This window comes from Strix aluco, chromosome 12, assembly GCF_031877795.1.
Source record: "Strix aluco isolate bStrAlu1 chromosome 12, bStrAlu1.hap1, whole genome shotgun sequence".
NCBI classification, from domain to species: Eukaryota; Metazoa; Chordata; class Aves; order Strigiformes; family Strigidae; genus Strix; species Strix aluco.
This window is the reverse complement of record NC_133942.1, coordinates 15,251,514-15,276,312: the sequence shown is the minus strand read 5'-3', so window position 1 is coordinate 15,276,312 and position 24,799 is coordinate 15,251,514. Positions and strand designations below refer to the sequence as shown.

Below are 24,799 nucleotides of genomic sequence, written 5' to 3'. Positions count from 1 at the left end.
GAGGCAGTGGAGGGTGTACTAGGAAGGAATAAATTGCTTTTCCTTAAGGAGCCACTCTGTTGGGTTTCCATGGCAAGCTTTTGGTAGTGGTGGGGGGAAGGGGGCCAGGGACACACGGGTGCTGCAGGGGTGGGGTGACTTCTCTAAGAATAGATCAGGAGCTGCCCGAAGCTGAGCCCATCGGCAACGCTGGCGGTGCCTCTGTGATAATGTATTTAAGAAAGGGTAAAAAATGCTCTGCTGATCTATTGTCAGTGACCTAATGTTCTTACTCTTGTGTAAAGGTCAGGACAAATCCAAAAAAACCTTCAAGGTTTGTAGAAAATGGCCAAAACCTGACTGATAGAGAGGTTTTGTAATCTTCCCTTTCTGCAAGGAGGAGCGCTGTCAGGAGGCTGTGATGTTGGAAGATGGAATGGGTAGAGCAGCCATCCATTCATAATCATTTACCCCCCCAAAAGATGGGATTTTATACATTTACTCCACTTTAGCCTTGAAAGTCTTCACTACAGTTTTTAGTTTAGACTTCCAGCCAAACAACTCACATCTTTTTGTATCTTTTTGCGTTAATGTGCTCGTTCACTGACATTTCCTACCCTTCAGCCACTTTCTGCACTGGGTTGCCTCAGAGGTGCTGCCCCCAGGCAGTTACAGGCACGCAGGAGCTTTGCATTTTGAGAGGGACTGTTTAGTCATCAGCAACAGTAAATATTTATGCTGAGGTAGCACCCAACTAAATTGTGGAACATTTATGCAAATAATCGCCACCCCGAGGGGGTTAAAGTCTAAAGAAATGAATGAAGGAGAGGATGTGGTTACAATAGCAGTATAAGGAGCAGAGAATTGTGCTTGGTGACTTGTTTTGGATTATAAATTTAAGTATGAATTTGCTGGACATAGAGATCTTGGTTTGATATTTGCCAGAAAATTTGTTTATATTATTGCATTTAATGGCTGTTTAAAATAAACAAACAGTCTGGTCCCCGCTCAAGTGACCCACACTGAGTTTTACCTGTCACCTAGCAAATACCTTCATTCTCTCACGCTGTCTGATGTTGTTTCAGGGAGCAGTGTTGTGTGTGTTCCTCATCCAGAATAACCTGTAAGATGATGGCTAAAAGATTGAAAAGATGTGATGGGTTGTAGTCTGAATCTCAGGAAGCAGCAAAGACAATTGAAACTGGTGTCCTACACAATGGACAAGTGCTGTTATCACTGGGATATAATTTTAAAAAACAGCCCATTTCCTTTGATAATGCAGTAATTTGTGAAAAGCTTTTAGCCTTTAGTGTTTTTCAGACACTTTAAAATTGTTTCTATTAGATTAAGCCTTTCAGGGGATTTGCAAAAAGAAATCTGATGTTGAAACCAAATTGTCATCTGGGTATTCTCAGGGTAGTCACCACTTACGTAGCAATTTCAGTTTTGCAGTTCAAGGACTAAAATAAAATTTAGATACCTAAATTGTTTTTCTGGATTGATAGGGCTTTTTTTCAGGTCTGGAAGAGATAGATTCAGCTCTTGGATCCTTGATTAAAATGTTGGATATCAGTTTTGCACAATTATTTTATATGATTTGTTTTGCTGGAGAAGTATTCTTTCTGCAGATTACTGGAGGAAGGGCCAGAACAAACTGAGTTACTTGTTCTAAAACAGTCTAGGCATTCTTTAAAAATACTCAGAAAACACTAGAGATCAGTTAAATAGTAACTTAGACTTGAGCAGAGTGTATGTGGCCATAAATTATATTACTGCTTTAGGTCAGTTGTTTTGCAAAGGCACAAACTTCTAAGGTATCTTGTTGTTAGGGTCCCAGCAGTAATGGTTTCCAGCATGTAGAAGGCACTCTCTTGTCTGTGCGGCTTTTCCATCTTGCAGCAAGTCACTCATTGGTGAAATCGGTGTCCTGCTTCCGCTGTGAGCAGATATATGATTATTTAGGGACATGATAATGCAGCTAATTGCGTAGTGGTGTATGTATTCTTTGGAAAAGTATCTCTCAAACCCCTGTCATCAGACACATTCTGTCAAAAGTACCAGAAGTTATTTCTCCATTATTATAAAAGCTATTTTGCAAAGAAAAAAATAACATGGAAACTGAATTCCTATAAACATTTTCTTCAGGTCTGCTCTGACAGAAATCCCATTGGCACGGAATAGCACATCCATCTCAAGTGTTTACATTTCCTACACTCGCAGGTTGTCATAGGTCTGGCTGCTTTGAAGGTTGAGGGCATGTCCTAGTCGTTGGAGGGCTGTGTATATTTTGGGTTTTTTTGTTTTATTTTTGTCTTGCAAAAGGGCTTTGGATCTATCAGCTTGGGAAAAATCTTTCTGAATCTGTGCAGAAATACTTGTGAAGGTTTTTTTGGAGTTCCAAGAAAAATGTCAACTGAGAAGAAATGAAACAAAAAGGCAGCTTAAGTAGTTTCACATGCTGGGGTGCAGCTGAGATTCCCAAGGTCTTCAGGAAGATTCTTGCAGCGCTGCGTGTGCATCTCTGGAAAGCACAACACCCTGCTGGCACTGGGCTCGCCTCCCTGCATAGGCGGTCACAAGGGAAACCCAGAAGTTGTCCACAGCAAACAAGTTGGTGGATGGGAATAGGGAAATTGTTCAGGAAAGCTTAATCTCAAGAGAGATAAATCATAATGGCGTTGTCATTTTAGGACAATATTAAAAGAAACAAACCCACCCCCCCACCCCCCCCCTCAAAAAAACCCAACACCAAACCTAAACATAAACCCTACTTAAGCAGAATTTTTGGTCCATCTGCTGGCAGTATAAAATAAGTCTGACTGCTAGCATTTTGCTGCATTCTCAAGAGACTGGAAATTATTTTAAGGAAGTTATATTACAAAATAATTAAAAGCAGAGAAGTGTTTGTGGCTTTGTTTTACAACCTGAAAGAAGAGCATGGGTGATAATGATAAAGTGAAAATAACTTCACCTCTGTGAATGAAGTGAGAACTGTCTGAGCTTTACAGCCTAGCCAGAACTAACAGCCAGCCACTGACTGCTGATTAGGAATAGATTGCATTTTCTATTATCCATTTAAGTTGTATTTCTGAACAATTATATTTTTTTGTGCTAAATACAGACGTTTCTTTTGTGTATTTGATACAGAGATGACAGTTTAATTAGGCATAAAGTAACGAGTGAAATTATTGTGGGGAGAGGGAGAATGTGATGCATCAGGGTCGGGCTGCACAGGCGGAGTGGATGGAGGGTCCCTGAGGCTGCAGTGACTTTGATCCTGCCCCCCCTCGGGCACCAGGCCCTGCCGTTGGGCGTCCCCGGGCAGTGGGGACAGCAGCGGCCAGCGCTGCTCCCCTGGTGGGTTCTGGGTAAAGGTTGGAGGACTCTGACCTGCGCTGTGAGACAAGGCAAACGGGATCTGCGCCTTGTCTGACCAACTGCTGCCTCCCGTCTGGGAATGGAACCGCAGCCGGGATGTCTCCAGTGCAAGAAACACCATTCCTTTCTAATGACTTGTATGAATTCTTCCCTTTTAGTTTCATTTTGAAGTTTTCATGTAGACAAAAATCTTCAAAAATGCAAATACTTGTCTTACTGTAAGGTGCACATATATATACTAAAAAATGCATAAAGATGTTGTACCTGTGGGTTTAGAAGAAGCTATATGAGACAGCAAGTTGTAGGAATTGAAAGCAGAATGCAAAAAAAAAAATTGTAATTTGGAGGCTTATGTCCTGTTAAGCTCCTCGTGAAATTAGGAGGACTGCTCCCAGCTGTCAGTTTGCACGTTTGGACTCCTTTGGGTCACTCGCCTTTATTGGTTTTGGGCAGAAGGCCTTTATATTTGTGTGTGTGTGCACATATCACATATATTCTCATGTAGATATATAAAAGAAATCTATAAACTACTTTCTTGTTTTTCCCTCTCAGATTACTCCTTGACTAGTGCAGACCTGTCTGCCTTGCAGGGATTCAACTCCCCAGGAATGCTGTCCTTGGGGCAGGTATCTGCCTGGCAGCAGCACCATCTCGGCCCAGCAGCCCTCAGCTCTCTCGTGTAAGTACCCCGATAACGTCCCGGTACTGCACCCCCTTGGGAGCTTCTGCCGCTCCAAGCTGAATAATCCGCGCCGGGGAATATTTAGCACGAGGCCGTTTTCATTTCTTGTCTGCTGCTGGTGGTGTGTCGCCTTTCGAGTTTGCTCCTTGGCTGCAGAAGCGTTGGTGTTTGCTGTTGTTTGTCCCCTTGGTCAGTTCAGTCTCCCGGTGACGAGCTGTGTCCCTGCAGGCCCAGCGTCTTACAAAGGAGTCACCTGCGTGGTGAACTTAAATGTTTGGAAATGGGAGGTATTTCTGTTCGGTTTTCACTTCTATAAATGCATTCAGACCTTTAATTAATGCTATTTCAACCTTACTTCTTCAGTAAGTTGCATTTATTGACGTATTCGTTTTGAGGAACCACGAGACCACACCATCACACAAACACACGGATTGTCGCTTTCCTTTTTCATGTCTTCTTATTTCTGCCTTTTGGTTTTCTTTTTCCCAGTACTGGCAGCCAGCTATCTCAGGGTTCAAATTTATCCATTAATACCAACCAAAACATCAACATAAAATCTGAACCAATCTCACCTCCCCGGGACCGTGTAACTCCCTCTGGGTTCCCGCAACAGCCGCAGCAGCCGCAGCCACAGCCACCGCAGCAGCAGCCGCCGCCGCCGCCACAGCCGTCGCGGCAGGAAATGGGCCGCTCTCCTGTCGACAGCCTCAGCAGCTCCAGCAGCTCCTACGACGGCAGCGACCGCGAGGACCCGAGGAGCGATTTCCACTCGCCTGTCGTGCTGGGAAGGCCCCCGAATTCAGAAGATAGAGAGAGTCCATCGGTAAAACGAATGAGGATGGACACATGGGTGACATAAACTTGCGGTGTTGCCTCTTCAGTTTTGTGTTCTCAAAATGAACTGTCCTGACATATCTAAATTTATAAATAAGGACGTGAAATAAGTATATTTATATGTATATACATACATGCATATATATATCTTCACATGCATATATATGTGCTAGTGTGTGTAGCATACACAAAATCATCAGGCACTTACGACAAACTTCTTGTATAGCTGCAGATGTCCCATGGTAAAACGTAACAGAACAATCCTATAGGTATTGATCTAGTCTGGCACTTACCTGGACTTGTTGTTTTAATAATATAACCTGTTTTGCAAAGAAACATTGTACCCGCATTATAATCCTACCACACTAGATTGCAGAAACCAAGAGGGCTCGCCTGTAGTAATGTCCCTGTGTGTTTTATTCAAGCTGTATGGTTACTTGTAGTTAAGAAATAATGCTTTGTAGCAGCAGAGCAGTAGAAAAGCAGGAAGAAGAAAGCAATACTGTACATAAAATGACCTTTATATTACCCAACCTGGCATGGGTCTCTATTGCAGAGGGTGCATGGAGAAGGGCTGATGCTATAAGAAATAAAAATAAAAAAACAAAAACCCTGTTTTGCACGTGCAAAAAAATAGTGTATTGGGTCAAAGAAGTGATTTTTTTAATGAGTGAGAGACATAGAGAACTCGCATGAAATATTCAGAAAATATTAGCCTAGAAAATAGAACATTAACAAAATAAAATTAATATATTAAGTTATAATTGGAATATGTTTGACAAATTTGTTTTTACGTTCATACCTTTGAAAAATATAGAAACGGATTTTAGCTCATGTATATTTTATATTAAAGAAAACAATACCCTAATGAATTGAAGACTATATATAAAGTTATATACAGTACTTTTGAACACATTCTGCTATGAATTATTTATATAAGCCAAAGCTGTATGTTGTAGCTTTTTTGTAGAGTATAGTTTTATCTTATTTTGACTTTCTAGTTTTTGCTTTCAAAGATGAAAAGGAAAAACTTGCAGGCGGAACCTTGGGGGAAAAATAAGCCATGAACACTTATATGTAAATTTAAATTTGAGCCAAACTCTTTGTGTATATAGCATCCTAAATATATTATCACCTTTGGTGTAAGTACCTATGTATTGTACGTTCACCAGATTAAAAAGTATATTTTTGTGGATTGACGCCAACTTGAAAAAAGGCGAGGTCCTTATTAAGTAGAGTATTCACTGTTTAATATTTACTATTTTGTTAAATATACTGTACTTTCTTTGGATTTTAATTATTATTAATATTATTATCCAGATTTTTCAGAGGGTGTATAAAGGGGTTGTCCCCCTCACTGGTGGTGAATGTGTGCCGTTAAATTGTAATCTCTGTGCTGTATGGTTAAGCTTCATTATACATTTTATATATATGTATATAAATAGCAAAGTGGCAAAAAAAAAATCCGGTGTTAAGTTCATCCTGCATAAATATAAAAAATCTGTTACAACACATTTTAAGGCATCATTTTAAAGCTGCCTCTTCTAAGGAGGAAAAAAAAAAAGTGGAAAAACTTGACCTAATTTCTCATGATAGGGAAATAACACATATCAGATGAGCACAAAAGGTTTTTTAAGCTGGTAAGTGGTTTGGGATAAATAAATAAATTTGCTGTTCCTCTTTACAGCCTCCCTGAAAGAGAGCGAGGAAGCCAGAGGCCCGCGGTGTCTCGAGACCCAGCAGGAGAAGGTTTTGTTCTGTCTTGGACGCGGCAGCATGGTCTTGGGGCACCGTCCGGCTGCGCTGTAACAGCGACAGACCGAGCAGCTCCTCGCCCCTGGGAGCTTCTTGCCCGGCTCAGACAGTCCCGCCGAGCGGGTAAAGCCGGGTTTGAGCAGCAGAAAGTCTTGGGAGCCCAAACCTGGGTACCCTGGCTTAGAGCAGCTGGGCTGGGTGGAGCTGCTTTCCCCCTGGTGAAGTCTGGTGTGTTCCTGGGCCCGGCTGTGAGCTCTGTCCCTGCACCCCCGGGTGGCCAGAGCCAGAAACCAGATCCACACCCGTGACCAGGTCTGATGGTACTTCTAGTTCTGGGGACATAACTACAGTGCCCTTTTATTATCCAAACGCCTTTAAAGTCACCCCTGATATCTATTAAATTTTTGCTTGGGTGTTCAATTAATTTTTTTTTTTGGTAATTTGAAAAAATCACTTGCTCGATCCTGTAACTAAGCAGCGTGAGAAATGGAAATCCAGGGGGGAAGGCATCTCCTCGGCTTTAGTGTGTGAGTGAAGAACAAAGTCAGTACATCCAGCTTCCAAAACCCCTCTCTCGTTGTCATGGCAACTTTTAAAAAACTTACAGGTTTCAATTCGTTTCAGCCACTTACCTTTGGAGATTACTCTCCATTTATTGTAGGTAATTACCAGTTCACAGAAGCGTAGAGGAAAGTGAGACTCGTTCTAAGGGCAAGCCTCTTTCCAAAGTGACTGAATTCACTTACCACTTCAGGGAACCTTTTAATGCTCTGAAAAGTTATGTGATTTTTTTCATTATTTATGCACATATATGAACTTTGCTGTACATCTGAGTGGGAGTTCTGCATTCACATTTACTGTCTATTTTCTTGTGTGCCTTATAAGATGGCTTTGCTGACTGTATCTCAATAGTCTTTATTTCTATGCAGGTTTTTAAACAGTACGATTACTGTTTTCTTAAAGAAAAAAGCTACATAAGGGTTAGAGTTTGTATTGAAATTGCACCAACGAATTGAAAAAAAGTAAATAATCGGTTCTTCAGAACTGCTTTGGGGCCTGTTCCCATGTTGCCCCTGCCCTGGCCCAGGCTCAGCAGAACACGTCCTTCCCCAGACCTCCCCTGGCAGGGGGAGAACCTCGGGCCCTTGCAAAAACGGGAACCCTGGTTTTTAATAACAAGTAACTAACTTTGGAACGTACTTTTTTAGGAATTGTAAAAATGTTTTATAAAAAAAAAAGATGACATAGCACAGATCTTTCAACAGGTAAAAAAAATACTTTTTTAAATTAACTCGACTGAATGAAGTTGCAAGTTGATCCAAGCCTGGTCCGAACCCATTCGAGTCTGAATGATTCAAGATTTGTATCTCGATTGTGACAAATCACCTCTCCATCTCCGAGCTCTCACTATAGGATTTAAAAATACACGTTATCAGGGATTCGTCAGAGAAAAATGCTTTAGCCTTTCCTTTCACTTAAAGGACACTAATGCATCAGAAACTTGCGAATTACTGTGCGCACAAGAAATACATAGTAAATAAGGAACAAAATAACTCCTAACAATTGATCACGGGAAGAAGTTAAATTAGAATGTGAAAGAAAGACTTAACAAATGTAAACGTTTAAATCTTAGTAGAAACTTTCTTCACTTTGCTGTGCAAGAGAACACTGCTTTGCTATATTTAAAATGGCTTTTTTAAAAGAGATTTATGTATTTGGTAAATGTTTGTAGTCAACAGTTCACAAAGAAGCTGTTCACGGTTTAATGATGATAAGCCGTTTGGCGGCACAAGCTGGACTTTGTTGCCATCCTTGAGACGAATCTTTTAAGAAAAAAATAAGTTAATCTCAATTTTTTTCCCTGAATGTGTTGTTTTTTCTTCAATATACAATAAATATTCTAGTGAACTTTTTATCAAATGGTTAAGAAAATGCTAGAGGTTGTTGTAAAATATTTGTATCCTGCATTCACTAAAGTAAAGATACTGGCTTTTACTGTGTACTCCGGCTTCTCTCGTATTTGCAGAGCACATGTTCCTGGGCGGCGTGTCTTTGCCCCCCCCAGGCATCCGAAACACTCTTCAGATTCAGTTTTTGAATTCTTGGTTTTAAACTGCAGCGATGATTCTTTTCATCCAGAGGGGTTGTTTGGGATACATCACTTGTTAGCTCAAATGAAGAACCGATGCTCTCGAAGCACCTGATTACAAAATGCTTAACAGAAATTTGTGGAAAAACCTGGGTAAATCCCACCAGGTGACCCCTTCCTCCTGCCCCCCTCCATCCTGCTCGGCCTCAGCGCCCCAGACCTGCACCCTGGCACCAGCAGTGGGGAAATGGCACTGCCAGCCCCCCCCCCGCTGCGTGAAACACCTCCTGCGGGAGAACAACCCTGCCCAGAAAGGTGTGAGCTCCAGCCTAAGGACGGGCTCAGCTGGGCCCCAGCGGCGTCTCAGGGCGCAAAAAAAAAAAAAAGGGAAAAAGCACAAGCTGTGTGGGGTGGGTGGTGCCCCTTGTGCTTTTATTTCATTTTGCTTTATTTAAAAATGTAATAAACTCCCCACCCCAAACAAAGAGATACATTTCCTTCACAGAAGAAAAATACAAGGGGTTTTCCAGTATAAGATTCTTCAGAGTCCTTGTTTACAAAAGTAGGGTCCCTCAGGCTTTCCTGAGCCCTTTTTTTTTTGCCAGTTGTATGAAACGCAGGTTGGCGTTGGAACGCGGGAGGGGTCTGTGTGCCTGGCGGGGGGCGCTGGGAAGCCTCAGTGCCGCTCCCCCTGCTGCAGCCAACGGCAGCCCCGCTCCCACAAACCCCAACGCGCAGGCAGGGGGGGCAGGGCCAGTCCCCTCCCCTGACCCCACCCTGCCGCGGCTTGGCCGAACGCGCCCTGGGGAGGACAGAGGGACACCCCCCCTCCTCCCACTCAGGTTTCATGCAACTGTGCTGCGAAATACCTTTGTGTTTAGTTCCAGGGGAGCGTTTACCTCTGCCCGCTGAGTAAATTGCTGATGCATATTCTCTGCAGCAAAGCTCCCCCAAGCCTCATTTTCTGCTCCCTTCTAGCATGTAGTTTGTAGTGACATGTCCTGAGCAGTGCAGACCTCGGGCTCACCGACAGCTCGGGCCACCACCAGCCTCCGATGCTTCCTGAGTCTTTCCTACACACTCAGAAGCTTTTTACTGCAAATGTCAGGGGTCCGCAGAGACCTTTAACCATCACCAGCTTCCACATCCCCACCCTCTACAGGAGTTACACTTTCTGTGACTGCCTAAGGTAACGCCGGGCTTTGTCTTTCCTGGGCCTTGCAAATTAAACACAACCTGGCACTGCTCTCTCCTGTGAAGACTACACCCAAGGAAACTGAACTCCATGACTGAAACTGGGTGTTTGAGATGCACCAGTATGGATTATTATTATTCTTTTTAAGAAGTAATACTGGCTAAACCTCTCCCTGCACCAAACAAGCCTCTGAGGAGCGCGCACTACGAACCACAGGCCTATCGCTACGCTCACGTCGTCCTGCAGAGACACCGGCTTCCCAGAGAAGCCTCTGCAGGATTTCACTGAGGGGAAGAGGTCTGGGCTCACCCTTCCCAGCGCTGGGCTTGAAGCGTCCTCGTAAACACAGCTTCAACATGCGCTCAAAGGATGAAAGGCGAGGCGCTGTCAGTGTCCTCGTCCCAACTTAACGCACCAGAAGTCGCCATGTTAGGGTTAAGTATGCTTGAACTGCCATGGTCTCCACGAGATAAAAATGACAGTTCAGACAAAAAGAAGAGTCCCCCGCTTCTACTCTAAGCAAAAAGTGTTTTCTTAAAATGCAAACCACCCCCACCTTTCCCATCACATTAACACTGCACTCTTTATCTCAGCAGCAAAAGGATTCACTTCTTAGACAAGGCATTAATACCTACCTGAAGCAACCAGGATGAGTGAATTGCTACAAAATACTTGCCCTCAACAGTGTTCACAAACGTTAAGCCAGCTGCCTGATGACCTTTTTAAGCAACAAAGCATCCTTATTTTCCATAAAAAATCACATCACCTAACTTTCAGTCGCGTTCAGGATTACAACATCAGCTACTTAAAAAAATAAAAATAATCTGTATTGTTATCCCCCTGAATGCACTCGAGTCAGAGTCACTGGTGTACGGGCCCCAGTGCCAGGAGGAGAGGCTGTATTGAGCTGCCTCTCCCCCTTAGGATTTTTTTTCTACAACTGAGCTTTGTGGTAATTTCCCTTCCAATCCATCTGTTGAAATATTTGAGGTTAGTGTTGTGTTGGAGGTATGGGCCACCAGGCCTTGTGTTTTAAAATAGATGATATAAAATACCGGCAGGACAATTCCTATCAGAAGCATAATAAAAACTGCATTCCACCACTGGATTCCACAGTCCGCACCGTTACCAGTCTCCCGCTTCCCCGACTCGGGCAGCGGCCTCTCCAGCGCTTCCACGCAATACTCGGCGTTTAGCTGGGCCTCCGCCTGCACCGCGTCCTGGATGTTCTTGTCGATCCCCCTGAAGTAGTCGCTCAGGTGTCTGCTGCCCACCGGGCCGCTCGCCCCCTCCTCAGGCTCTGGTAAGTCCACCAGCGTCAGGCCAGTCTGGGAGGGTGCGGGCGGGAGCGGCCGCAGCTCCCTGCCGCTCTCCGTTAACAGCCCGTGGGTCTTCACAGGGATCTTGATGGATTTCAGCGCGTACAAGTCCTGCTCCCGGATGAAGTTGTTGACACGCTTGATATCCGCAACCTACAGAATCCAAAAAGGACACGAGTATCAGTGTAGGAGATGCCAGCGCTGCAGCAGGAAGTAGCTACAAGACTAGTCTGTGAGCAGTGGTCAGAAAAGAACAGCAGGCCCTGGCTGCAAGTGGCTCAAGAGTTCCACAGATTTCCTGGCTGTTCCAGGGACACTCCGGGTCCTGCAGGACAGAGACAGTCCCCTCTGAAAGCAGTCTACAACCTCCTCTAGGGCTCCTGCATCTCCCAGATGCTGTATTTTGCTTAATACTGTTTTTCATTCCTTTTGCTTTCTTTACCCTTCTCATTACCCTTCTCTTTACTCACTTTCTAATCCAAGTTAAGGCAAGTAGAGTCTTTATAACAGATCCTTTAAAAAAGTTTTCACACCTTAAACAACACACAAGTGTTTAAGGTGAGAGGACACCACCAATACAAGCAGGCAAACTCCCCCTGCCCAGCTCAGAAAGCTGTTTCGGAGTGAACAGGGCTCATTCTTTGGAGCATATGCCGTTTTGAAAGCGAGATCCCAGCCTGGCAGCGAGCAGGCCAGCACCTCCCTGACACTGGCACTAGCACCCTTTGCTCGTGTTCCCAAGCAGCACCCCTCTTCTGCCCCATGACAGCTCCTTCTCCACAGCTGGTGAATGCTCCCGCTGAAGGAATGCTCACAGCAATCGTCTCTGTGCATCGGCGATCACCTTTGGTGGTTATTGCAACTGGGATTCCCACCCAGCTCAGCGATGGAAGAGCAGGAAGAGCGAGAAAGAACAAACCATACATACAGTGTAAGTCACAAGGACAGCCGGTATCACACAAAAGACAAAGGCAAGGCAGCGTTTCTTTATTCAATGTTAAATAAAGAGAAGACACCTTAATACAGTGCCCACCCACAACCACCTAATAAGGAAGTACATCAACTTGTTGCCCTAAATCCTGTCGAAGAAAACGAACAGGACTGTCAATGTGTGCAGGAGCTCTTCAAAGCAGCCAAAGAGACACGAAAGAACCTCGAGGGAAAGGCTGGAGGATGCAACATCGAAAAGAGCAGGACCCCAAACCAAAGAGAAAGGCAACATGAACAGGTTAACCCCCTCCGATATATCATACAGAGGGACAGAGCACAAGGACTGCACTTTCAGAGAAAGTTTGACTTGTTCTTTTAGAAATCTCAGAAATTACTGTACAAACTGCATTCACTGCACTCTCACAAGCCTGAGGCTACCAGTGAAACTGGGGAACTGAAAACAAGAAAGCGCTTTACTTCCTAAGCAAGTGGGTAAGTGCCAGCAGCGCCCAAATCACCGAAAGTTCAGGACAAAGATCTCCTTTTAAAAGACAACACCAGCGGGGAGTCTGAACCTCTCCTTTGCCATTGTAACCAACGCTCAGGGGTGTCTGCAGGCTGTGCTGCGGCCGGGGGCCGGAAGGCAGCACCCCCCAGCAGCGCCGGGGCTGCCAGGGGACAGCCCTCGTAGCCCGCAGCAGGGTCCCACGGCTGGAGAACCCCAGAGCTGCAGCGGCTCTGCCTGGAGAGCTGCCCCCGCCGTGGAGGAGGTTCAGGGAACCAGAGGTGGAGCTGAAAGGTGGCAATCCCGCTACGGCACAGCCAGAAGGCAAGGCTCTGCTGAAAGGTAGAGAGGAGATGGATGCCTGAATCTCACACGTACTCTGCCAAGCTTGAGAAATCTGAAAATGGGACGTTTAATCTAGAGCCTAATCTGGTGCCCCTCAAGCAAAAGGAATCCTCAGTTCCTGGTTCAGACTCCTCACAGCTTGCCCCACCGTAACATCAGGACTTAAACTCTGCAAAATTATTTAGTTGTGAAATAACAATCTCGCCCAAAGCCTCCTAGCTGAGGTGGTGCTTCAATTTTGGGTTTTGTTCCAATGACAACGAATTATTGGGACAGTAAATACCCCCTGCAGTGTCTGCAATCAAACACTGCCATGTTGTGCTAAGGCTCTGGAAACAGAAAGTGGAGCAGCACTCAGGCAGAAACAACAAACAAAGCTGATGGGAAGCATGCAAGAGCACTCCCTGCACAAGCCATTTAGGCTTATTTTCTGTACTCATTTTTTTGGCTGCAGTGAGCTCGTCTTGTCCCAGCTAAGAACAATGCCAAAAGCAGGCCAGGACTATAAATGGTCAAGAGTAAAAATGAGAATTTTGAAGTGCTTTGCATCTCTGCCAAGTTCTCTGTAGCACACACAAAGCTAGTTGTTGCACTGTCTTAATACCCCACCCCAAGCAGGCCCTGACGATTCTGAGACCAATGACAAGTTCTCACTGATTTCAAGGAGCAGCTCATCCTGGATTTTTTAAACAGAGCCACATATATTTGTGGCTATAAATTTTCCTCACTGATGTCCTGGTAGCCTTTCAGGAGCTGCTTAATTGTGCAAGTAAAACAAAACACATGAAAATTGATCAGTGCCAGTCTGTAAACAGACAAATACACAAATCTCCCATAATAAGGATTTCTGTACCTCTTCAGTTTAACTGGAACAAGTCAGAAGTGCCCTTTCCAGGAGGCAGGCAGGCAGTAGGACAGTTTTTTCCTTGTGGGAGGAGAACACTGCCTACCTGGTCCCTCCCCAACAGCTTGCTTTCCCCCTGGACAAGCCCAGCAGCCTTCAGCGGGGCAGACAGGGTAGATCTACCCCGACCTGCCGGGGCTGACAGGCTGCGGGAGCCGGGCGGCAGAGGAAGAGTCATGGCAGGGAGAGGACTGAGGCCTCCTGAGTTATAGTATGGGGGGCACTGCAGGCTTTTTCATCCCATAAACCAAAAGAGTTGTTCAGAATCTTCCCCCTTTGAGCTCACCAAACTGCTGTGATCCTGCATAAGTGACAATGACACAATTGCTACTGCTTAGAGATGAGCATACAGTCACAACTACAAAGTCTCTGCAGCTCCGAGTTCTCAGGCTCTACCGGTGCCAATCAAGGCCTATTCAAGTCCCACCACACTCGCATCAGGCTCGTCAGCAGAACCTAGAAGGGTTTCTTTTTTGTTTTGTTTTTGTTTCTAAGGGAATGGGAGGGGAAAGAATTGTCGCAATTCTTCTTAAGCCCTCTTGCTTCAGCTGCACCACACAGCTGTTGTGTTGTTAAGCAAGACAGACCGCAATAGTACTGCAGCAGTTGAGCCAGTACTGTATCATTATCCCCATCCAGGTCACTGTCCAATTGTTTGCATCATGGAACTTTTTAATCACAGCCTAGCTTGCAGATAAAGGAGGCTCTAAAAATACAGCTTTAACTGCTAAACAATGGGGTACTTCTAATGTTCAGATCAGGTAATTAAACTTTTCAACAGTTTTTCCATAAAGCACTCTGCTTTTGGAACAAAGAAAACGTATTCTGTAGTATGTCCCAACTCCAGAGCGAATTGACCCTGCACACGCGCTCCCGTCTGCCTGCAGACGCGGAACCGCACACGCTTCTGGGTGCGACAGCAAACACTCAAACCCCCTGTGCACAGACAGCACCCGGCCTCTGCGACCTGGACTTTAGCACCTCTCCTTCTCCACGTGCGCCCCTGTTAGACTTAGACCTTCCTTGCAACATGTAAGCTCATACCTTCCAAAAAATAAACAACCACCCCAAATCAGACTCCATCCGAGTGGCATTTCTTTGTGCTGTTCAGTTTACTTGAAAAACTGTACGCTTCTTGAGAGCAGGGCTCTGACCCTCATTTCTGTACTCAGCTTCCTACTTTTTGCCCTCACTTAAGTCACTACGTACAAACCACAACTGCTACGCTGCACTTCAGTCACTCAAACAGGAAAGCAGGTCATGCAGGGCATGGGGTTGACAACATCTTCCTAGCCTGTTAGCTGAAGAACTCCTTTTTTGGGTTGGTTTTTTTTTTTTCCTTTTCTTTTTTTTTGCCTTTCTCCAGCTCAGTTTTAACCAGGTATTGACCATCCAGGGCAAACACTTTTCAGTGCCAAAACTATCAGACAACAGCACGCTTTCTTGTAATTCTGGAAACCAAGCTACGTGTAAAATACCTCTGAAGTAATTAAAACCAAACAAACAGAGATAGCTCTTACTTTACAACCATACTGCAGGGCTAGCTTGTTAAGATTATCATCCTCTGTAATCTCTCGTTCCAGAAGCACCACGTCTCCAACTCTGTCCCGAGGAGTGCTGCACCGCTGCTGCTCCTTGCCCCTCAGTCGCAATTCTGTAACATTGAGCTCCTCCTCCTCCTCCTCCGACTCTTCTGAATCAGATCGGCCACTGGGAAACACGTACACCTGCCTGCCCGGGTAATTATGGATGGTGACAGGAGCCTGGAAGGATCTTGTCCGGCTCTCATTCAGCCTCATCTTTTATACCAGCACCTGGAACAAAACCCAGACATTTTGAATTTCCTTAATACCAGTGCTTATTTCTTAGCATGTAAGATTTAGGAGAATGGACAAAAAGCACAGTAGATCCACGCGTGCACACACACACAGAGCGCTTTCCTTCTACCCAGATCTTCTCAGGGGGCAAATCTAAAAGACGCGATTCTAGCAGCCATGGCAGAAATATTAGAAGGGTTATGTACACAAACTTCAACAATGGATAAATTATTTTCAAACCATGTTTTGTCTACCTGTGGACAAACCGCTACGTAACACTACTTTGCTACACATCTTAAATACTACTTTCTATAATTTCATTAAAAAAAAAAGAGCAGTCACTTGAGTCTTTAATTATGGTTAAAAAAAAAAATCCATGGAAACACATAAGATCTCCTATCAATACACATTAAAAAAGGGCAAAAATTATCCTTTATGTCACCTTTCCAGAAGTTCTTAGTTCTCTACACTTTAAGAATCCACACATATTTTGATTTCATGGAAGTGCACCTTTTTTTTTTTTTTAAATAAGGACAGCTCAAGCTACATTTAACTTCAACCTGCATGACAAGGTCATTTTGTTGTATAAAGACAAGAACCTGCCTGAGCACTTTGTTTTAATTATTGCTAGGCCTACATCATCAAGTTATTAGGAAGCTACCTTTTTTTTTTCTCCGTCAATCCTCAGTTCCACAAACAACCTGTTGTCAGGGTCAGGTATAGGTAAGAAAACCCCACCTTCTCACAGAACTCCACTGACCTTAATACCCTCAATCTACCCATAAGGGATTCTCAGGGTGAAACCACTACCATTTTATGGCGTTTCATTAGTACGGAGCGTGGCTCCCACGGGCAGCGGGCAGGGTCACAGCTCTGCCAGAAGAGCTTCAGATCTACGACCACGGGCTCCGCGGCCGCTCCTGTGGGACGCCTCCGCCTTGGACACGCCGCAAGCCCAGCGCCCTCCTCCGAGGGGGCTCTCCCGACGCGCTTCACCGCTGGTTTCTCCCCAGGGAGGGCCGAAGCTCTCCCTCAGCCCGGCTCGGGCCGCCCCAGCCCCCGCGCCCTCGGGTCGGGCAAGCGGGGTGACGGCCTGGCTCCCGCCCCGCACCGACAGACGTGGCGACCCGGGTGCCGGCAACCCCAGGGAGGCAGGAGCCCGCCTCCCCGCTCCGCGCTGCGGCAGGGCACAGGGGCACCCCCACCTCGGGACGGGCGCTCCGCTCCCGCTTCTCGGGCACAGCGAGGCGGCGGCCCGCCCGGAGCTTCCCTCGGCCTCAGCCCCGCGCCGACACCCTCAGCGCCTGAGGGGGCCCCGCTCCCCTCAGGCGGCCCCGCTCCCCTCAGCGCCTCAGGAGGGGGCCGGTCCCCGCAGGGCCCCGGGCCCCCGATGGGCGTCGGGCGGGCCCTGCCCCTCTCCCCTCAGCCCCCGCGCCCCGAGGGGCGGCCGAGCCCCGTCCCGAGCCCCCGCACTGACCCGCCACTCGCCGGCCATCGGCCACACGCACCAACCTAACCCCGGCGCTCGCCCAGCTCGCCTCCCATTGGCTAGCAGCGCCGGAAGGCGGGACCCTCGGTGCCGCCTGGCCAATGGGCGGCGGGGAAGGGCGGTGGAGCGAGGTTGGTTGAGCGGTCGGCGCTGGAACCTGTTGGCGGGAGGGCGGGCCCCACTTAAAGGGCCCGCGCCCCCCGCCCCAGCGCGGGCGGGACCTGAGTCCCAAGCACTCGCAGGAGCGGGGAGACAATAAACACCAGTACAGCCCTACGTGTGGCATCACTGTAGTAAGATACATGATACTGACCATACATACAGTTACAATAAGTTTTCAGTTATTACACTGCCACTGCATTGACCATACACACACAGATACCCCATCTATAGGAGACTTGCCCTGATTTTGGGAACGCGAGGCACTGCTGGGAGGGTGGAGCAGTCAGTCCGGGCCTCGGACTGCCCTCCCTTGCTCACCGAGGCTGACGAGGGCATGTGGGTGCCGTTCCCGTCCAGCCACTCCACCCCACGGGCTCACCACGGGCATGTGGCCGCAGCCTCGGCGAAGCCGATGCCAGCAGAGCTGATGAGGTGTATTCTGCACTGGTATGTTTTCCTTGGCCCATCCTGGCTCGTGGCTTATGTTTAAAAAACAAACTCAGGACAAATCTTTAACAAGTTCCACATGCAAAGCTTGGGGGGGGCAGGGGGGGGAAAGGAGAAATATTCCCTCGTGGCTGGTTGTAGGAATTAACCAGGCGCTGTTCGGCCCAAGGGCAAGTGTGAAGATCTCTTGCAGGAATAGCCTTGGGGCTTTGCTCAGAAGCGTGAAAGGCTGCTGGACACTCCTTGCCCTAAAGGATGTGTACAAAACTACTTTTAAGTTAAAGCTGAGCGCAGTTGCCAAATATCCCTTTGTCTTCTCTTGGGCAATCTGGGTGCCAGAGGCAGGGAAGGCAAGAGGGGAGAGTATTTCCTCTCCAGCTCTTGCTAGCACTAGGTTAGATGCAACATCAGTTGACAAATGTCACACACTGGAGAGGAAGGAAGGCTCCCCAGGCATCTATGTTCTTGTTTTTAAGCAACAGCCATTGCTTCCTCACAGCTCTCGCTTGCCCACACACCTTTGTGGGCTGAGTGATTTTGGCAGGGCTGGAAGGGCAGTGGGAGAGTGGCCAGGCAGGACTGCAGCCGAGCCTGGTTCCTCTGAGCAGTAAGCCAGCACCCATCTCCGAACAGGTATTAGGATTTCCTTCCCTCCATCCCTGGGCCAGCTTGTCTCATGAGCAGATGATTTTGGGGCTCAGCCAGCTTACGTACTTTTGTGACCCAACAGACGATGGATTTAGTGTGCTGGAGAGGGCTCTACAAGTGTGGGGACTAGATGAGACATGCCAAAATGTCTTCCCTGAGCCACTTATAATATCTTTGTGACTACTGAGGTTCAAAAGTTACGACTAATAATCAGGCTTTGTCAAACAAATACAGATTACTCAGGGTAACCTACTCAAACCTGGAAAATACAACTGCTAAGGTGATCTGGTAATGTGGGGGAAACAACCAGACTTTGCGGACAGAGGTAAGTCTGGGTTGGCTTACTTCTCCTTAACTGTTGTTTACTGTTTATTATTTTTCTAACTTTTAAAATATCAGGAAGAATTATTCATTGATCTTATGGAAAGGCACCAGGAAATGTAGATGGGAAATTGCTTCATCCTCCAGCTGAAAGATCCTTACAGAATCCTTATGAAAAGGTGTTTTTCTTCCAGCTGTTGGGATGAAACAGCTGTTAAGAAAATCAAGCAAAAAAGCTTTTAATAGTCAGACTCAAAATCACTTCCCTTCTTGGATTTGTCTACACAAATCATCAACATGGAAACACAGAAGTACACGACTGGCGTCAACTGATTGCAAATAATTCAAGCTCATTTGTGCATTTGTACAGGCTGAGCTGGACATTTGCTTGCAGTCCTGTTGTGGAAGAAATGTGTGCAGTGTCCAGACTACCATGTGCAACATAATGGGTAATCTATCACTGAGATTTAAACATCCCTGCACAGACAAATCTGCAGGTTTCTCTACTGTCTGTGATACATACTGACCTCTTTTCTGTCTGTCCAGAAAGTCTTCCAGCAGCCCTAATGGAGGAAGAATTAAAGCCTTAGAACAAAACCCACCAATTTAGAGCCTTTCAGGCTTTCATTATCAAGTGGAAAGGACAGAAAAAAGGCCTGTTTTAGTTCTTTTTTAGCCTTCATAGGCACTTACACTGCTGATTTGCTTCCTGCCTTTTATGGGAAATTCAAACAGCTCAGGATTTTTTTTTTAACTATGTAAGATTCTGCAGGGACCAACTCTGCACTAGTTCATGGAAAGGTCCTTCACCTTCCTTACTTCCAGGAACCTGACATACAACTGTAGCGGTGCCTAAATAGGACCTGGATGGATCTTGACAAACTCACTTCAAACAGGACACAGAGAAGCTCCCAGTCCATTTTCTGGTGATTTCTAGACCTGCAGGTATTATGCAGACATAAAGTAGCCCAGCACTGTGGCAGCACTGTTTGCTGTAGCAGCAGGACCCCAGGTACCTGCTGCTGTTGTGGTCCCATGAAATGACTCTGCTCTCCCTCCCAGCAGTTTGTCTGCTTTAATCTATGCTGCAAAAGGATCACAGTCCCTGCGAGAATTTACTGCTTTAAATATGTGGCATTCTTGAGCTATAGGGCTTTACAAGATTCCCTTTATCTTGGCCTAAAATTCAAGTGGCAGATGTGACACGCTTTACCAGGCCTGAACAGGGAAATGACAGGGAATTAGTGTCCATTCGCTGAGTGCAGCCCTGCCCCTTCTGCCCCCTCTGGGACCTTCAAACTATCATATTTTACCTCACTTCAGCAAGAAATCTGCCTCTAGAAGAGTGGGATAATTTCACTATTAGGTAATTAATCCAACAAGAATTTATTACACTGAAAAAAGCACCACGACTGGAGGCTTTTCAAAATGTTTTAGATACCTATCTGCTTTTTCCGGGCTTTGTCAGTGTGAGCATCCTCTGCTGATCTTTCCATTTGCAACAGCTGAAGTTCAGCCTTGTGACATTTCCCAGCAGCTTTTGTGGATGCCCCGGCCTTTTCTGAACCATGCTGGTTCACAGCAGAACACCTCAACTCTGTGCCTCAGAACAGCTTATCCTTCCTGGTCCTCCAAGCTCAACTGCTCCCCTGGCTTTGTGTTAAGCCAGGATTGTTCAAACCGAAGTAAAGAGACGAGGGGGCATGTGAGCAATCGGCAGATACATCATTTCAGACCCGATCACCAAGTGAACTGAGGGGTGCGTCTGCTCAGTGGCTTTGTTACTGCAAATGTTACTGCTGCCCAGTGGCCTCACCGTGCCGAACCTCGACTGATCCAAACTGTGGTCGGTACGAAGAATATGATAATTCTTAACAAGAAATAACTGTCTGCTTTGTAGGAGTGCTGATGTTGGCTCTGGGCCGATTGCGTGGATGATGTCATCATTCCGAATAATTGGAATATTTTTGTTGTTAGCAGATAGATTGTGAGAGCTGCAAAGCCACAAACAAGTGAAGTCTGTCTGAGAGCTGAATGGTTCAGTCATTATACACATTCAGCCAACATAAGGGTCATACGTCCCCAGAATTTCAGGAAGAAATCCTCCTACCCCTGACTTATGTCAGTGCAGAGGGCAACAGAACTGAGAAAGTCTGCTCATTTTCACTTAATCCAAAGCAGCAATGTGTCCATGATGCTGGGTACCAGCCAGCATTCACATCGATGCAAGCTCCTTCACAGGGAATGTCAGATTTAATCACTTTGTGATAAAGAATCAAAACTTTAATGAAGGTCATGGTTGGGGCTTTCCAAAGAGAGCATAATCTAGAACAGGGCTCTCCTCTTTTGCCCCTGCGATTCCTGTAAACTCTTGCTCAGATCCGGAACTGCCATTCTCTTCATCACTTTGGTTTTGTTCCTCTTTTTTCAGGCTCCCTTCAGAAGTGTCGGAAGCGTCAGACACATCTTCTTTGTGTGTTTCTTTGCTCCTCTTTAAGCAGTCTTCTGAGCTCCGCAATAAAATCTTATTAATGGGATTTCAGATCACTCAGCGATAGTCTGCTTTCCACCCTTGGGAAACGAATAACTTATTGTGCCGCTCACAGAAAGCAGCTCCAGTCTCTCTTGCACTGGTATTTAATTAACTCGCCTGCCCAGAGATGGGCCATTTCACACCTCCATGCACACTTTGCTCACCAGTGCTAAGTGATGCTCAGGCCACAGCTGCTCAGGCTGGCATCTGATGGTTTCCAACTGTCTGGGACTAGTAGGAGTAAAAATTGCAATTCAAAAATCACCAGGGCCATCATTAATTGTGACCTGATCCATAATTTGGGATTACTAAAAGCAAGACAGAGTGAAATCATTCACCCATTTCCTTCAACATAGGGGCTATTAACAATAATAATGTAGACTGTACAGTCAATAAAAGATGAAGGAGGGGACCCTCACAAGTAACGAACGACCATCCTGAGACTAGGTACAGCACAAGTTAAAGAAATACTTCTTGAGAACCTGCTTCTTAATATCAACCAGTTATTCCTGTTGAGTTTAGCATATACAGGGGAAGGCTCCTATACAGCACTATGAGGCAACAGGAATCTGCTGATATTTCTGATATTGCTGAATTATTTAAAAAAAAAAAAGGAAAAAAATGAATATTCCTTTCTATCTTTATTTTGTTATTTCTTAGTAGGAGACTGGGAAGGCAGCTGTAGCAAACCGTATTCATGTTCAGGTCATGGCATTATAAAAATTATGATGCCTCTATTGCAAATAATTTATAAATGCTGGGCTTTGCTCTGGTTTTGGGCCAATGTAGCATAACTGATTTGAGTGAAGTTACCCCCTGTGTTAAGGCTGAAGTATGAGCCAAATACAACAAAATAATACTCTCCCTGGTGTCTGGAGTGACTAAGTTTATGTGGGTACTGTATATACATTTGATTGAATTATATACACAGCAATAAGTTGAAGAGGTTGATACAGTAGGCACACAACACAGGGAAGAAACCCCCAGTTAAATTAAATTAATTATAGGTATGTATGTACTTAATGCAGTTAATTGAGCTATGGAGGTTACTCTGAGTGCATGTTTGGTAGCATTGGGTTACACCTTGCCTCTTGTAATGGTTTCTCCTGTTGGAAGCACTTGTCTAGCTTGGCAGGTTCCAAACTTAGCCATGGGCAACTCTGCATAGGAGTGCTACTCCTGTGTTGACTGCCCTGGAATGGTCTTGGGCTGAAACTTAACACCCTCAGGAACAAGCTGATGTTTAGGTGGTCACGTCTGGAAAGAAGCACAAAGCCTGTGTCTGTGCTGCTGTGCAGGAGCAGCCCTGAGACCTGGCTGATGGCCAGCTTCACACCGTATCTGCAGGCACATCCCTGGCTCAGGAGCCACCCAACCTGGACATGGCCTACACCTTCCTTATTCAAGGGTACCCCCAGCAGCACCGTGGCACCCAGCCCCGCAGCCCCCACCTAGCCCAACCCTCTGAACGGCCGCGGCATGGGGCAGCCACTGTGGCCCGTGGCCCTCCCCAGGTAGGACCTTTAGTCTCTTTAACAAAGTAACAAGCGACAGGACAAGAGGAAATGGCCTCAAGCCGCGCCAGGGCAGGGTTAGACTGGCTCTTAGGAAGTATTTCTTTCCAGAAGGGGTTGTTGGGCGTTGGAATGGGCTGCCCAGGGCAGTGGTGGAGTCTCCATCCCTGGAGGGGTTTAAGAGTCGCGTTGACCCAGCGCTGAGGGATCTGGTGGAGCTGGGAACTGTCAATGTTAGGTTAATGGTTGGACTGGATGATCTTCAAGGTCTTTTCCAACCTTGATGATTCTGTGATTCTGTGACCCTGCCATTGCCAGCAATGAAAAGAGATTTGTCATTCCTCCAAGTCAGGGTGTGAGGTGCTGGCTTCCCTGTACCTCTGACTTCTTCCAGGGCAGAAGCACAGCTCTTGTCTCCACCCTCGCAAGCTTCTTCTGTTTGTAACACAGCAGGTGTTATAATAAAGACCTAGCTTAATCATTCATCTCCAGCTCAGACATCAAATTACTCCCACCTACGAGGACTACATTTGCAACTCTCTCACGTATGCTGTGACTCTTCGGAATGAGACTTTTATTTCGAGAACCAGAATGCAGATCTAAACAGCACTGCCGTCTCCTGGAGGAGATAACATGTCTTTGCTCAGAGACCTAGTTCTGTGCTTGCTTTCTATCACGCAGCACCATTTGGCAGGGGCTGCCTGGTTTATGCGATAGCAGACACTGAATTACTTCAGAAAAACAGACTTATTCTTTATATAAAAACAAATGACTAATTAAAAATGGTTTTAATTTTGCAGTTCGTATTTTCTTGGGATTGTGCCAAATTCTGGAGTCCATACTCCACACCCTGTCCTTCTGGAGGAATTTGGCTGGGGAAAGCACTGTAAGATTTGTTCCCTTTCCTCTCCCTTACTCTTAAAATCCCTCCCCACCTCCCTTCTCCCTTCCTGCAACTGGTAAATTGTGAAGAACAGGAATGTTCCTGGGAAGAAACCCAGGCAGAATCACATTCAGAACAAGTCAAAGATTTCTTGCATAGCTGAAGCATGTGTTTGCAATCCCCAATTGCCGGAGCACGTAAGCCCTGCCAGCGCATGTTGTTCCCTTCAGATGTTCTCAGAGAGCTCTAGGCAGCATCCAGGGTAGTCTGTGGACAATGTTTAGCTGAGGAATTGCTTCTTGGCCCATCTGTTAATGGTGCCAGGGCCAAAAAGGCTCTCGGTGAAAGGATGGCAAACAGCCAACCCTACCTTTCCAAGGAGCTGTGTTAGGGATGGTCAGAACCGTTGGTCTGCATGACCCCCCCTGAGCCACAAACTGGCTCCATCCATTTGGGTCAGTGAGAGTTTGGCTGCTGCTACCAGCCTATCACCCCACTCTTCAGGCACCTTCTGGGACTGATGCTCTCCAGAATAATTTGCACGTGCAGCCACAACAAAGTACTGCTCAACAGAGAAGGACAAAACCATGAGATCCCAAAAGGATGTCCAAAAGGCAAATTATGACTGTTGGAAAGCAGCAGACAGATAGCCAGGAGCTACAGCCTGTTCTCCCTCCTGCCTGAGAGATGCTGCTGACCCAGAGGGAAAGTAACTCTTCAGGAGGTACCATTTAATGGTTCAAAACTGGAACCTGACAGGGCCAAGAAGAATGGGAGTTGGGGGATGAGACACTGGTTGGAAAAACACAGCCTCAGTGTATTTGTGAGGAAGCTTTTGTCCTTGGCAGCACGGTGAGCACAGTATATTACAGGAGCACAAAGTGAGTCCTTGCTCAAGCTGGTGCTGATACTGGGGAAAGGCAGGTTGATGAAAGCATCACTTGTCTTTCCAATGACCTTATCATGTGAGCTCAGCCTGCCAAGAGCTGTCTCTTGCTCTGCGCTCCTCGTGGTCTGAGCCAACAAGCCTGAACGCGCTGTGCTGATATCTGATATCATTCAGCGTTGCA

At 46.3% G+C, this 24,799-nt stretch overlaps 2 protein-coding genes across 14 annotated transcripts in view; one reads left to right on the top strand and one right to left on the bottom strand.

The window, feature by feature from the left end:
- Positions 1-8,630, top strand: part of MEF2A (myocyte enhancer factor 2A) — a 93,452-nt gene extending 84,822 nt beyond the window's left edge. For all 8 annotated transcript variants that reach the window (XM_074837684.1, XM_074837682.1, XM_074837685.1 and 5 more), the window contains 2 exons: positions 3,910-4,036; positions 4,529-8,630. In XM_074837684.1, coding sequence (XP_074693785.1) covers positions 3,910-4,036; positions 4,529-4,898 — 497 coding nt within the window. In that variant the 3' untranslated portion in view covers positions 4,899-8,630. The remainder of the gene's footprint in view (positions 1-3,909; positions 4,037-4,528) is intronic.
- A 1,989-nt stretch (positions 8,631-10,619) lies between these two features.
- LYSMD4 (LysM domain containing 4) lies at positions 10,620-17,269 on the bottom strand. 6 transcript variants are annotated; one of them, XM_074837690.1, is made up of 3 exons: positions 17,210-17,269; positions 15,436-15,729; positions 10,620-11,384 (listed from the first exon to the last, which is right to left on the bottom strand). In XM_074837690.1, the coding sequence occupies exons 2-3, from the start codon at positions 15,712-15,714 to the stop codon at positions 10,833-10,835; spliced, it is 831 nt and encodes a 276-aa protein (XP_074693791.1). In that variant the 5' UTR covers positions 15,715-15,729; positions 17,210-17,269; the 3' UTR covers positions 10,620-10,832. The 6 variants fall into 6 exon arrangements, with proteins under 6 accessions (XP_074693791.1, XP_074693796.1, XP_074693795.1 ...); XM_074837695.1 differs by having other exon boundaries at positions 17,245-17,263; XM_074837694.1 differs by having other exon boundaries at positions 17,241-17,255.
- Positions 17,270-24,799: the final 7,530 nt, after the last annotated feature.

What these genes read in the sequence shown, in the direction of transcription:
- LYSMD4 (XM_074837690.1), bottom strand. Translation starts at nt 15,714, where the DNA reads ATGAGGCTGAATGAGAGCCGGACAAGATCCTTCCAGGCTCCTGTCACC. An exon ending in CCCTGCAGTATGGTTGTAAA is followed by an intron (nt 11,385 to 15,435) that starts GTAAGAGCTATC and finishes TGGATTCTGTAG; the next exon opens with GTTGCGGATATCAAGCGTGT.